General features: G+C 43.2%; 1 protein-coding gene across 7 annotated transcripts in view; it reads left to right on the top strand.

Annotated features, from left to right (window-relative positions):
- The window catches only part of LOC147442379 (uncharacterized), an 81,673-nt gene that overhangs the window by 41,741 nt on the left and 25,582 nt on the right, over nucleotides 1-14,350 (top strand). For 4 of the 7 annotated variants that reach the window (XM_086528569.1, XM_086528575.1, XM_086528573.1 and 1 more), the window contains 12 exons: nucleotides 33-114; nucleotides 258-381; nucleotides 4,576-4,713; nucleotides 4,802-4,921; nucleotides 4,998-5,053; nucleotides 9,579-10,310; nucleotides 10,405-10,563; nucleotides 10,982-11,070; nucleotides 11,195-11,279; nucleotides 11,366-11,489; nucleotides 11,567-11,688; nucleotides 11,786-11,915. In XM_086528569.1, the coding sequence (XP_086384695.1) occupies nucleotides 33-114; nucleotides 258-381; nucleotides 4,576-4,713; nucleotides 4,802-4,921; nucleotides 4,998-5,053; nucleotides 9,579-10,310; nucleotides 10,405-10,563; nucleotides 10,982-11,070; nucleotides 11,195-11,279; nucleotides 11,366-11,489; nucleotides 11,567-11,688; nucleotides 11,786-11,915 (1,961 nt within the window). Of the gene's footprint in view, nucleotides 1-5; nucleotides 115-257; nucleotides 382-4,575; nucleotides 4,714-4,801; nucleotides 4,922-4,997; nucleotides 5,054-9,578; nucleotides 10,311-10,404; nucleotides 10,564-10,981; nucleotides 11,071-11,194; nucleotides 11,280-11,365; nucleotides 11,490-11,566; nucleotides 11,689-11,785; nucleotides 11,916-14,350 lie in introns of all 7 variants that reach the window. The other 3 variants (XM_086528570.1, XM_086528568.1, XM_086528571.1) reach the window with 1 other exon arrangement.

Raw genomic sequence — 14,350 nt, forward strand, 5'->3', positions numbered from 1 at the left:
AACAGGTTAAGTGCAAATGGTGCATGTTGCAGGCCAAAGTCTGAAGGCTCAATTTGGTATTACTTTATCAGGCTTCTTCCAACCATCAGGTTACCTCTGTTCTTCTCAGAATCAGTGAGTTGATAACAATTCTCCTTGAGCACTGCTGTCCCGTGGCTGTCGTCACATCCTGATAAGGTCACACCAGAGGTGATCTCAGATTTTCAAGAATCAAGGATCATTTTTCACCAAGACAAGGTTCCTTGTTCTGAATACAGGAGCTTGAGAATGTTGAAGATGCCTCCATCATAAGTGAAGTTTTGTCAATGCGGAGTTTCATTTTGTCATCATTCTATGGTCTTTACCAGCTTGAAATTGCTGGCTTTACCTTCAACGATTTTGGTACGTCCTTTTGTAAAATGATTGAATTCGTAGAGACCTCACACGGTCGGCAACTTATTCTCACAGTTCTGAATATGAACATAAGCAGTAAATAGATATAGGATAATATATTCATATGCATGTTTGTGCATGCATTCACAAATTTATTCATTCACACAGACCCACGCTGTCGTGTCATGTTGCGTCCATGAGGAGAAAACCCGAAGGGAGATGTTTAGAGCAAAAATTGTTTTACTTGGTGAAGTTTTGGGTGATATTTATGCACAATGTTGTGTCTCTCCGGAAGCTAAGAATTTTCATGAAGAAACTCTTGTCTTGGATCGTACACACACAAACAATCACTCACCAATGATCAGTAGGCTATATATGACCCTTATGGCTATTGATTTCAATCTTGGAGCACATCACTACTTAGAATAAAGGCACAATCGTACAGATTTATTAAGCTGACATTGCGCGCATTCCCGCACATACTTTTCAGCAAAAGCTTTCATGCAAGGCCAATAGAAATATTGGCTCACCAATGCCAAAGTACGGTGTATGCGAGGGCCGCATTAGGTGCATCGTGACACCCAAAACAAAATTGTGTTGCGGATATCCTCATCAACGAGCACACTCTCTTTGCCTTGCTTGAGAAGAAGTCTACGATAAATGGAATTCTTTTCTGCTACCTCTCTCTCCCCATAGTTGCATGCAAATTCGTTTGCAAGATTTTGCAAATGTTTGCAAACGTTTGGAGTTTGCATGCCTTTGCAAACTTGCCTTGCAAAATTTGAGCGTTTATAAAAAAACTGGCACACTTTACGCTTAGTGTGTTAGGCTTGTTGCCTTGGGGCTAGAGTCTAGTACTCTTAACTTATGTACTTCACTCTTTATGCCATAATGTGAGTAGTGAGTACATTTCCAGCACTCTCGAGTCTTTAGTCTTAACTTTTAAGTCCTGATTTTCATTGATGATGCATTTGGTGCTTTCAAGTTTCAAGTTTTTCATATTGATTGTGTATGTATTTTCAAGTTTAAGTCACCAGGACACCGGTCATGAAAGCAAGCTCATCCACCCTTGATGCATTCTTTTGCAAACTTGACAAACTTGAATGCGAGTGCACGTTTTCAACATTTGCATGCAACTATGTCTCTCTCTAGCCGGCCGGACAGGCATTCGGACGGCCATTGCTCTCTGGGCTGCATAATCCCTCTTGGACTTGTCACCAAATCTCACCAAAGTGAGGATCTGTCTGGCAACGCCCTTTGAGAGAAAGATAAAAGTCAGTTGAGATCTCAGTAAATGAAAGAACATTCACCTCTGAGATCCTACTAAGAGCATCAGCTGCCCCTTTGATTGCACCCTAATGGTAGCGTATCGACATGAGCTCGGCCCACCTTGCCTTGCAACCGCGACGGTCAGGCTGATCATAGTGTAATGAGGAGCGGAAGTGATTTATGGTGATAACTCACTCAAGGTTCCTTTTACTTCATGAGAGAGATGTGCAATAGAGTCGAGAGAGAAGAGAGAATGATATTGTGAGTGAAGGTTCTGTGAGTGATAGTGAGAGAGAGAATAGCACCGGATGGGGTCCCAAACCCCCCTCCAAGGGGCCCCCTCTCTATCGCTAGAGAGGTATTTGCTTTAGATTGCACAAATGCTGATGCAATGGTCCTAGATGCTGAGATGGTAATGGGATCTTGCTACTGATGCTCATATCTGAGAGGCTAAGGGCTGAAAATGCAAAACACTAGTGAATCTGTTTTGGATCTGCGACTGAGACGAGGCTATGGGCTGATCTGTCATGATCGATGTCGAGGGTATTGATGATGACGATGGAAAAAGGGCTGGATTCTGGAAATGGCGGCGGATCTCCAAGATTTGGGCTGACTTCCGAAAATGTTGGCTGACTTGTGAGGCTAGGGCTGAAATTTACTGTTGCTATGGATATCTGCTACATATTGGTTGACTGGTGCAAAAATGCTGGTGAAGCTATGCTAGGCTGATGCAAAAATGTGAGGGAGATGAGAGGATATTGCTAGCCAAAATCACTAGGGGGCTGGGTACTGCTGCACATGAGGTGTTGGGCACTGAACGGCTGATGGTACTGACTTATGAATGAGAAGTGACCCTTCAGGTCACTTATATATATGCAAAAAAGCTTGGGTTGAGCATGCAACTAGAGAGCCCCACAACTCATTATTAGAGGTGCTTCACTTGTGGTACTACCTAAGCCAGATACTATATTGGACCATGGGAACACCCTTAGTGCCTACCCTTAGCAAACACTGGGGATGCTCATGTGCAATTGGAGGGTATGCAACTACACTAAAGTGTGTGGACATGCACGTCTTGCCTACAGGCTCACAAGGGTGTCAGAATACTTCCCTAGAAGTAGGAGTTAGCTTGTCCACATGCACATAAGGTTAGATGTGCACGTGACACAAATATTTCAATGAATGGTAGTTAGTCCATACCACAAAGTGGGCACCATAGAAGTATTGATGCCAAATATTCAAAGCATGGATGACTGCTAATTGTTCCTTCTCTTGTGTGGAGTAAAGGGTTTTGCGTGTCCGTGAGCTTGTGACTTGCAAATGCTAAAGGTTGGCCGTCTTGGTAGAGAACAACAGCCATGGCATAGTTGCTGGCATCCGTAAGGGTTTGTTAGGATCCCACTATCTACAACATGTGTAAATGGAGTAGCAGCTTCCAAGGACATATATATATATATATATATATATGTATATATATATATATATATATATACATATATATACATATATATATATATATATACATATATATATATATATATATATATATATATATATATATATATATACATACATATATATATATATATGGGCAAAAAGACACACCCAACATCCACGTGACTTATGTTAGCAACAACCTCCACACACGAGAATCCATGTGCAAAACAAAAAGGGAAAAAAGACTTTACCATAAATTCCTACTATCGGCTTGCATGTGTCCCCCTTGCTCTCCTCTCCTTCTAGTAGCGTCCCATACCGCCCTATGCAAGAGTTTAGAGAGTTTGTCAGGCTAGGCCATCACGGCCTCATGAGCTTTGATGGTTTTTTGCACATTGCCATGCCGTATGAACGAGTAGGAAGAAGCTCTGATAGTAATGTTAGTCCCTTGCTGGATCCATCGTGCACACATGACATGACACAAGCCCATACTCACGCATAAACAAGCGTTGAGAGTGGACATCAGGCTCACCTCCTAGCCATAGAGCCAATATGGGCTAACCCCTTAGCACGGGAGCCTAGGCCCTATAGGCAACGGGCTAGCCTCTACCACAAGGGCTGGTGTCCCATCAACCAAACCCACACCAGACGGTTATGTGGGACCCAGGTAGAGCTACCAACGGCCTAGAGTGGCGATCACACAAGATGCATCACGAATGAGGCTTGAGTCCTGTTTATAAGACTCTCCCAAGAGGTGGCCATGTTCACACTTGGCCGGACATAGCTCAAGCGCCCATCCTGATGTCTTGGGACCCTCCAGCTACTGCAAATCCTGCAGATCTAGGAGATTGCTGTGATGGGGTTGCTCTACGAGGTTCCACATTCGGAGGTTGCTGCTGTCCGCCATCGGACATGAGAGGTTGTGCACTTGTTGCCACTGTTTTCAGCCATATCTATCTATCTTCTGCTGCCACTCCCGACAAATCTTTGTGGCCGCAGTCCTTTCCTGAATAATCTGCTCTTTATGCTCTCATATCTCCTTCTTGCATGCACTACGTCTTTTATTATTGCAATTTTATACTGATTCTCTAGTTGCCATGGCACTGCTATTTTGCTCATAAAGATGTGTCCTCTTAATCCAATGTTTTTTACCTATCTTCTCTGCCCCTTCTCACCCTCTGTCATCTCTGTGCCAAAATTGACTGGTCTCTTCTGTTGCTCCCCAATTTTGGGAAAGGAAAGATGATCTACATTCTAAGAGCCTCATCTGGTGTGATTTGTGGATAAGTGTACACTGGTCTGGCCCCCCGCTTTGACTTGAAAGGTCTGTCAATAACCTTGCTTTCTGTCCAGATTGCAAGCTTTTTTGGCTCCCTTAGTGGGCACTGGGCTTAATAAAGTAGCACTTTTAAGAGAGCTTGCATATGCATGAGGCTGGTGTATGTTAAAGCTTTGTTTGTACTAGATTTGGATATTCATTGTTGTAATATGTCACAGCCTGGGCTCTGGCTGTGGTTTATTCCTTCGCATGTAGACTTGATGGTTCTTCCATTGGAGGGAGTGGATTGCCTGTGGCCACTACTCATCTATTGATACCTTTTATAAGCAGTTACAACGATTCTCTGGAACCAGAAGGTTAGCTTTTTGTATACTATCGATTTTGTGGATTTGCAGCAGCACGAAGCAGAACTCTATGCACTAACTTATTTCATTTCTCTATCAGCCACTGTTGAGCTTCATGGACAAGTGTTGAAAGTAGTCATGTTACAAGATGCTGCAGAAGGCAGCCTATTATCTCTCAACTACTTTGCTAGCACATCACGAGACAATTTTCTGTACCGCGGTAGGAAAAGTCATCTCCGAGCTGTTCAACCCTTTTCAAAGTCATTATATGCTTTTGAAACTTAATGCTGTTCCAGGATTTGTTCCAACGAAATGTCCGCATGACAAGGCTAGAGTTTTTGAAAGCTTGCAGGTATATTCATGGATGTGTATAATGCAGTTCACTGAGTTTTCTGTCAAAGTGCTTGTTCATTTAGTTTGCTCAGTCAAACATTTATTCTTTCAACACAGCTTGTACGGCCACAGCAGTGGATGAAGATAGATATTTGGAAGCCAATTTTGTCCTGGCTCGAATGGTTCACTGTTTGTAGACACATGCTTGCTGCTTTGCATATTGCATAATCTGGACATCGAATTGATGTCCACCAGACTGTGGATGTTGCAGTATATGGTGGGAGGAGGTGCGATGTTGTTGACTGTCCATGTCCTTTTGTTGGAACAAAACAAAAAAACTTGAAAGAAATAACTTATTTAAGACACCCAGTCACTATTAGGGGTACAGATTTCTTAGCAACAGCTTGGGAAGATGGCATGTTAAGGTGAAGTCCTTTACGAAGTTCTACATATGGGTATAAGAACAATGATTTGTATCATGTGACAAGAGCCTGAGATGCACTCCCAAAAGATTGCAATGTATGAGCACACCTTAATCCATAAGATAGATGTGTGTGCATATAGCTGGGTCGAATCACAAACCCATCCCCTATGAGTTGGAGAAGATGCTCTCTATAGAAAGCCATCTTCGTGCCCAACTCCTCTGTCGGATCTATCCATTTCCTCTCAGTGTCCCAACTGGATGAGTCTAGTAATCTCCACTTGTGTAAGAGACAGCGATGGTGCATCAAGGGAGTATTGGAAGGGAGGCAAGCTATCCATGCTGAGGCCATGTATCTAGAACCAAGATGACATTTGTGCATACCAGCATGATGTGTCCCCTTGCAAAGCTAATTGTTACGGAGGACTCAAGGGCCAATCTAGCATATTTGTCTCTAGTAATATCCCATAAGCTGTGTATAAAGGAGACGGATCTGGTAACCGTCTCTTATCTCCATAGGTGGGGCTGCTAACTCCCCTCTAATGATCTTGTGTGGCACGTAGGCCTTGGCTCTAATTAGCCGAGAGATGATAGATACCAAGGGCCTCTCCATACCTCTCCACCCATCAGGACCCATAGAGGACCCCAAACCTGAACCTCATACAATATAGCTGAAGCAAAACAAGGTATCAAAGAGCCATAGCTTTGTTCGGGGTTCCTGGAACTGAACCTGCGAACATATCCTCTCCAATCCTCCCAAGGCCGCATACGCTCTAGTCAGTCTAGTCTTTGCTTCTCTCTTCAAAGAAAACCTTGGCCCAATGAAGACTACCTCAAGATAAGTGTATGCATCTGTGTACTCCATAGTCTCCTAACCATATGAATGTAGATGCTGATCAATTGATCCATTGCGGTGTGGTGTTAAACACCATAACCTTGGTTTTACCAAGGTTTACAGACAATCCAATGTTCTTTGCAAAGCTACGTAATGCATCCACATGCTGCTGCATACTCTCCGGTGAGTCAGAGATCAACACAATATGATCAACATATAACAACAATAGCATCCATGTCTGTGCCAACTGGGCACCTCTGTCACCCTCTCTGTCAATGTAATAAAAAACCTCATCTATATACATACTAAATAGAGTAGGAGACATGCACAACCTTGTTTCACTCCAATAGTGGAGTGAACTAAATCAGATATCCCCTCTGGAGTGCGCTACCACTGATGTGTATAGAGTCCACTGTTCTTTGCAAAGCTACGTAATGCATCCACATGCTGCTGCATACCCTCCGGTGAGTCAGAGATCAACACAATATGATCAACATATAACAACAATAGCATCCATGTCTGTGCCAACTGGGCACCTCTGTCACCCTCTCTGTCAATGTAATAAAAAACCTCATCTATATACATACTAAATAGAGTAGGAGACATGCACAACCTTGTTTCTCTCCAATAGTGGAGTGAACTAAATCAGATATCCCCTCTGAAGTGCGCCACCACAAATCAACTCAATGGGCACTCCCATCTCCTGTAGTCTGCGCATCAATTTGGATCTGGGCCCGAGATGATGATATGGCTGAATGCCGGGAATTACGATGCGGTTCACAACAGAAAAAGCTGTGGGAAAAGTGGGCCGTATAGATGATGCTGCGGCACAGTTTTTGGGACGTCAATTATTAAAGTAGTTGATTGTTGACTTTTTGGGTCGATGTGTATTTAGCAGGTAAGCTTTTGGAGGCACCCAACTTTTGTAACAATTGCTTGTGGGCCTAAGTGCCTTCAAATATGAGCCTTGGGGGCCCTTTTTGGCTGATCAGTAAATGTTTGCGCATCTGCAAGTGACTCCCCAACAGTTGTACTCTAGGGTTATATAATCTAAAAAGAAGTACCGAAAGGGGCGCTAGAGTGTGGGGCCAATGCTTTTGAGAGAGGAACTCTTGCCACTGTGTGTCTTTTATCTATTGTGGGGAGTTGTGTCCGTGTTTCAGTTCAGTTCAGGATTGTTGCAGTGAGTTTACCGCCTTTGCCAGTGGTTTGCGAGTTACACCACTGTGAGTGTTGTTTAATGACTGTCCAAGCAACTTTGATGCATGAAGGCTGTCCATCTTTGCTAGAACATAGAAAGTTCTTGATAAGCCGTTGAATCTGGTGCTCGAAAAGCTCCAGCGTGAGGTAATGTACCACATTGTTGCCAAAAGCACTTGGTTGGCCACCAATGCGTCACACCGATAGGCCAGCTGAGCTCAATTGTACAGATTTTCTTCAAATGTGAGGGGGGCAAGCTGGTGCCCTGGTGTCAAGTCAAGCTCGACGTGACAACCCAAGTACCGCAGTGTTACCAAGGGGGGGTGTCTTGCCAATCCAAAAAGCAATTGTCTTGCGCCTGTTTCTCAACGCATGTGAAGCTGTACAGAAGTTTTCAAGAGCGTTCTTCCCTTCCGCATATTGGCATCATAACCATCCAAATACAATGTAATGTCATCAACAAAATCCGAATCCAACAACACCTCCTAGTGCAGAGGCATTTGTAAGCCTTTGAGCGCAACGTCTTGAGCGGTGAGATAGCTGCTCAAAGCCTTTGCAAAGAATAGGAACAAAAAGGGGGCAAGTGGGTGCTGTTAGATCTTGTTGCGGCCTTTGTTTCCTTGCAATCAGAACTTGAATGGGAGCATTAGAGTACGAAGCAGCAACGCCTCTGATCTAGGCCTCATAAAAAATGAGCGTCAGCTTGGTACCCTCAAGAAAGCTTCAATCTACACGATCATAAGCTTTCTCACAGTCAATTAGCAAAATCATTTGCTCCTCATCACGCACACGGGCTAAGGCTGCAACCTCCCAAAAAATGAATATATTGTCAAGGATATTGTTGCTTGACACACTTATGCGCGCTCTAGGAGTAGGCAACACAATTAGGAAGGCGTACTGCAAAATAGTTTAGTTGCTGGACAAATGCTGTGTTATGGCACCCATGTATGTAGGACATGCATGTCCATGCACTTTACAGTAGTTGCATATCCTGTGATTGCACACGAGCACAACTAGTGTCTTCTAGGTGCAGGCACTAGGGAGTGTTCCCATCAGATCATTATTACCCAGCGTAGGTAGTTCACCGCATACAAAGCACCTCTTATATGATTCATTAACTTATTATTGACATACTAGCCCAGAATTACCAAGTGGGGCTCTAATTGCCTTGCCCTACCTCACCTACCAGGCCCATAAAGGTGACCCCTGGGGTCACCATTCATGCATTTAGATTCACATGGGCAGCAAGCTCCCCTAGTACCCAGCACCCTCCTGGCGTTTTTCAGCATTCAGTTGGCGTTTTACCCTTGGCCTCACACCTGCAGAGTCAGCGTTTTTTTATCAGCCCATCCTCACCAATAACCCGAGCAATTTTGCATCATCAGGACAGCAGTGCAGATTTCAGCCAGCACCATTAGCATTTTTGTACCATATCAGCCTACAATATCGGATCAGCCTCTAGTACCTCCTCAGCACCAGCGTTTTCAGTTTTCAGCCCATCGTCATCGCTGACATTAGCAAATCAGCCCATAGCCTTGTCAGTTTGCAGATCCCGCACCAGATCCATTAGCGTTCTGCATTTTCAGCCCTTAGCCTCACAGATCCAAGCATTAGTAACAAGATCCCATCAGAATCCCATCATCTAGGACCATTGTATGAGCATTTGTGCAATCTAAAGCAAATACCTCTAGCGATAGAGAGGGGGGTCCTTGGAGGGGGTTTGGGACCCATCTGGTGTTAAGTCTCGTTTTTCACTCACAGAACCTTCACTCACAGTATCTCTCCTCTCTCTGTTAGTCTTTGCACATCTCTCTCATGAAATAAAAGGAACCTTGAGTATGCACTAAGCACTCATCCTGAGTGTTCACCACAAATCACGTCCGCTGCACATTACTATCCATCTGCATTATGGATTTTTGGAGACATTAGGAGTTCCCTATCCTGGAACCCCTTCTAATGTGTGTCATTGAAAGGAATAAACATTCTTTATAGAGAGTGCAATCTGGTAATTTTATCAATTTTGTGAATGCTTGCTAATGAAGTTAACATTGTGGATTCAATAACGTGTAAATGCAACTGATTTTGTAGGATCTAGTTGAGTGGTATCTCTCAACATTTAACAAAGAGGATGATAAGAAAGGTTCATTGTTGTCGGTTCATGCTGCTATGCAAATGGTTGGCCACCAAGTAAGCAGGGACAACTTTGACAAATCAATAATGTCGTACCCAGACTTTTCTGTTGGGCTTGATGGCTATTTTGATCCATACATGATTCTTGCATTAAATGCTTTATCCAATTCCAACAAAGAAATGCAAGGAGGCAGTGAAGTGTTCGAAGTATCTGATGTGAGAATTGAAGGTGGCTCACTTCTTGAACAGCCCACAATTGGCAATAACAGTTATATCTCTAGCAAATTTTCTGGTTCATTTTGTATAGGCAAGAACACACCCTCGATTGATGGATTGAATAAACCCTCTTCTGATCACCCAAGTGTGGCTTTGAGAGGGCGCATCTTAACTGTTCTAAACTCCCTTTCTACAACATTAGAAGAGGATGAAGCGGTCTTGAAAGCAAGCATGTGGGAAGGATTTAGTGATGATGAAGGTGGAAGTCATCTGTGTGAGACATGTCAATGGCAGACAGAGGAGCTCAGTTTCAATGATGTCTTGGCTTTACAATACCGTGTCAGGAAAAAACATGTGCTTCTTCATGTGCTATCAACTCTTTCTGATGATTGTACGGTGAATGAAGACAAACACCTAAAAGCAATAGACATAGAGGATGCTTCCCATGATGTTCATACTAAAGACATTGACGAGGTTAGTAAACACTCTTACCAAGGTTTTATTCAACTTGAGGTAAATGTTCATTAGTTGCTCTTCATTGATGGATGAAGTATTTTCTATGTGGCAGTTTTTGAAGTGGTGTGAAGCGGAAGGTGCACAGATAACAGAGGCGCTAACAGTAACACACATTTCCGCAAGATCAAACCTGACTGATTCAAGCACTGTGGTTCGCGGAGTTGAAGCTTTGCGAGTTTTTGAACAAGGGGAGACAATTTGTATACTTCCGGTATGCTCTAATGCTTACCATAACGACTGGGTATCAAGGTTTCACTGCTTGTTGGTTTCTTTGAAGTATACATCTATAGTTGTTCCAGATAGGAAATTTGGTCAAAGAAAGTCAGTCCATGTTTTGCAATAGATATAGACCTTGAAATACTTATCCTAAGACGAGGATTATCTCCAATGTGGTGGAACCCTTTTGAACTGCCGCTTGTTTAGGTTCTCAGGACTATGTAACATTGATTTGATTTGAACTGTTAGGAATGTATTCATGGGACAAGGAGGTTATATATTGACAAGGAAAGTGCTGCGGGATCATCAATCAAGATCTATACTAGGATTGGATGAAAAGCATTCTCATTAGCATCTACAACCTTGTACTTGTGTTTTTTTCTGACATCATTGTTTTCTTTCTTTTGCTGTAGCTCAAGCTAGGTCTTTTTGACAAGTCCTCTTCTCATTCAGCTGGAGCTGACAGTTGGCATCTGGCAGCTGCTCATCTTTTGCGTGAAAAGTAGTTTCTTATGTGGCCTTTTTGTTTGTTTAATAAGAAAACCTTGAAAGTTTACAGGACTTCTCAGCTAAGAGAAGCTCATGCTACTCGAGTGAGCACTAATATCTGATAATTTTGGCAACAGATCACTTGGGGTAGCCTCAAAGTGGGCGTCGTATATAAACATACTTCCGAAGACGATGCAAACACCGATTTATTTGATGCCATATGTATGTGTCAAGACCTGTTTGTCTCACCTTTGAAGGAAGTTACTGCTTAATTTATATTTGCCATAAGTTTTTAGTTTTATATATAGGAGTTACACGAAGTGCAATGGTGGCCAGTGCTGCGGGAGCTTATCCAAGTACGCCGTGCAATAAGAATGAGCTTCTCTCGGCTTACTGGCCAAGAGCTAGCTTGGGCAGATTTTGAACAATATAGTATGCCTTATAGCTATTTGCATTTGGGTTTTTTTTTAAAGATTAGAGAACAAAGAAATATTTCGACTTTTGTGCAGGATGGGCTGTTATTATGGTGCATAGCCGTGCGTTTACGCTGCCTGTGGGCAATGACGATGAATATGCTTCTTATGTACTTATGCCTTTCATGGATATTATAAACCACCATTTTGAATACCAGGCATGTAATAAATGTCTATGTCGATCATTATTTGCTACCTGTCATTTGAAGGCCCTCAAGTTAGGTAGAAGTTATAACTTGGTAAGTTTTTTTGCAGGCTGATTGGATGTCGCTACCTGTACAGAATGGTAAACTTGAGATAATTGCCAAAAGACATGTGGATAAAGGTCAACAAATATTTGCATCATTTGGTCCACGCTCAAACGACAACCTCTTCCTCTATTATGGTAGTCTTCTTTTGGTATACGTGTGCTTTGTGAGCAAGATTGAGAAGACTGTGCCATTTGTATCATGTTGTCAATACACTTTGATTCTTCTGGTTATTCTTGTGTTTGTGCACCTGCGGAGATTCAGAAGTATATGTCACACATGGAACATTTGCTAGATAAGTAAGAGTGGCAATAAAAGAAGAAACAATTAAGAGGGTCTTGTGTACTAATCAACACTTCTATCTTTTCCGATGCAACTATTCAAAATATGATCTTGTTAATACCAATGATGGAATGCTGATGAAACAATATAAGACAACCTGCAGTAATCAAACTAAGTTAGACTTTTTTGCACATAGCAACATGTAACTTGGCTGCGGGGTGCTACATAATCATGGTTGGGGCGTGTATGCACATACTTTGGACTGCAAGGGGACTTGTTTCCCTCACTAAGAGGATATTCCATCTACCATTTTCTGATTATCTATCTAGGGCTAACTTATCTTTGGATATTGTCACTTAAATAACATACTGTGTTGTGTGCTTTTAAGCTTCACCTCCTCCACGTATTCTGTATATTTTCTACCAAGGATAGGGACGATTGCCTGGCATGAGCCTATCTGATGCCCATATTTTGGTTGCAAATGGCTTCATGTGGTTGATCTTAGTGAACACTGAAGGTACACGTACTATGAAGGATGGTGTAGGTTTCAAATATGTTTCTAGAAACATACAAGCTCTGGCAAGTCAATTTTAGGGTTTCATCACCTAAAAGTGAGGGAGATTTTGAGGGTGTTGGAGATGCTCAAGCTCATACCTTGATTATGATATTTGTTAACCTATTGTTATCCAAGATGTTTAATCATCCTAACAATGAAAGATCTTCAAGATATAGTTGCTATTTTGTGCAATCTTAAAAAATGAGGGCTCAAGTTGCTTACCTACATAAGTCGTTATAGAGTGAGCTTATTAATGAAGGTTACAGTGTGGATAGTTTCTTGACAAAGATGAGGGATTCAAAGAACAGTCAATTGTGCGGATGAAATTCTACCCTGCCTGCTCTTGTTTATAGATTGTGCTCAAGTGCCTTTTTATCTCTATGTTTAGATGTATGGTAGAATCTTATATTCACATATAGGAGAGGGGAGCTACTCTAGGCTGCATTTGGCATTGGTGTTGTGCTTGAGCGGACGTCAATGAAAGTGGGCCATAACAAGAGACCCCATGCCTTATTTGTGTTGGCAACCACCACTAGTAGAGTGCTAGTGGAAAGCCGATGAGGCTAGGCCTAGGTTGTGTGCCCAAGTGGTATGGGATTTGAGATGCATGGTCTTACAAGTTCTCGCATGTGATTTCAGAGACATTGGCTTTTTTTTTTCCGAGAAAAAGATCCTTCCATTAGTTAATAAAACTGTCCATAAGGCTACAAACCACCTTTACTGAAGAGGGCTACATCCAAAACATGGGGACACTCTCCTAGTGAGTAAACAAAGTATGTACAATGAGGGCTAAATCACAAGATGGGAGGAGGAAAAAGCCACACTTGTGGCCGGTAGTGCCATCTAGGCACACCCTAAACCATGGTGAAGAAAGGCCCCAGGCGCCAGAGTCGCATGAAAGCCTCTTTGCTCTCCCGCATGTGGTCGGTGCTGCAGTGAAATCTCTCAAACTGACCCCTGAAAGTGTGAATCAGCTCCAGTCAAAAGTCACAAAGAGTCTGTGCTTGTGGGACAAGGCGAGCCTCGAAGATGCGGAAGCAGCGGCCGGCCAGATGAACGAGTGTCAGGCCACAAACATGCTCTCAACACACCTCTCTCTCACTGCACCATTCCTGGGGGGTAAGCTTTGTGGCAAGCTGGAGTGTAGGTTGACCCCCCTGGATCATTATCATCCTGTTGGTGGAAGCCAACTCAAAATGGAGCGTAGGGCCCGTGAGAGTGGACCAAGCTACAACACCCCAAGTGTACTATCAAGCTGTGGAAAGAGCTGGCATCAGCCGAAGAACCCAAAGCCACACTTGCTGTGCCATGGGGCAGTCCCACAGATAATGACGTTGACTCTTCAAAGGATGGCCATGAGTTGCACAAGCCGACGAGAAGCTACTTTGTACTAGCCATCTCCCAACTGTTGTAGCTCTGTGTGCAACTAGCCACTGTAACATTAAAATCTCCTCGGCTCCTTGCAGTTCCACAACCGCTGTCAAAAACATGAGAGGAACTCAGCTGTGAGACCCTCCTCTTGCCAATGAAGTGCTGCAGCAGGATGAGCCTCTCTTCATGCTGCTAGTATGTGACGTCCCATGCAAACTATGTACTGGAAAAAGGGGGTCCTAGGGTGATCGGCTGAAGAGAAGGGATCTCGCGAGAACCACTCTCCAAGGTCCCACTGCACTCGTGCCAGAAGGCAGCTCTGGCAAACCCAGAGCCGCCAATGGCCTATCTCAAGGTGTGCTA

Source organism: Adiantum capillus-veneris, chromosome 14 (genome assembly GCF_014529385.1).
Source record: "Adiantum capillus-veneris isolate H3 chromosome 14, ASM1452938v2, whole genome shotgun sequence".
NCBI lineage: Eukaryota > Viridiplantae > Streptophyta > Polypodiopsida > Polypodiales > Pteridaceae > Adiantum > Adiantum capillus-veneris.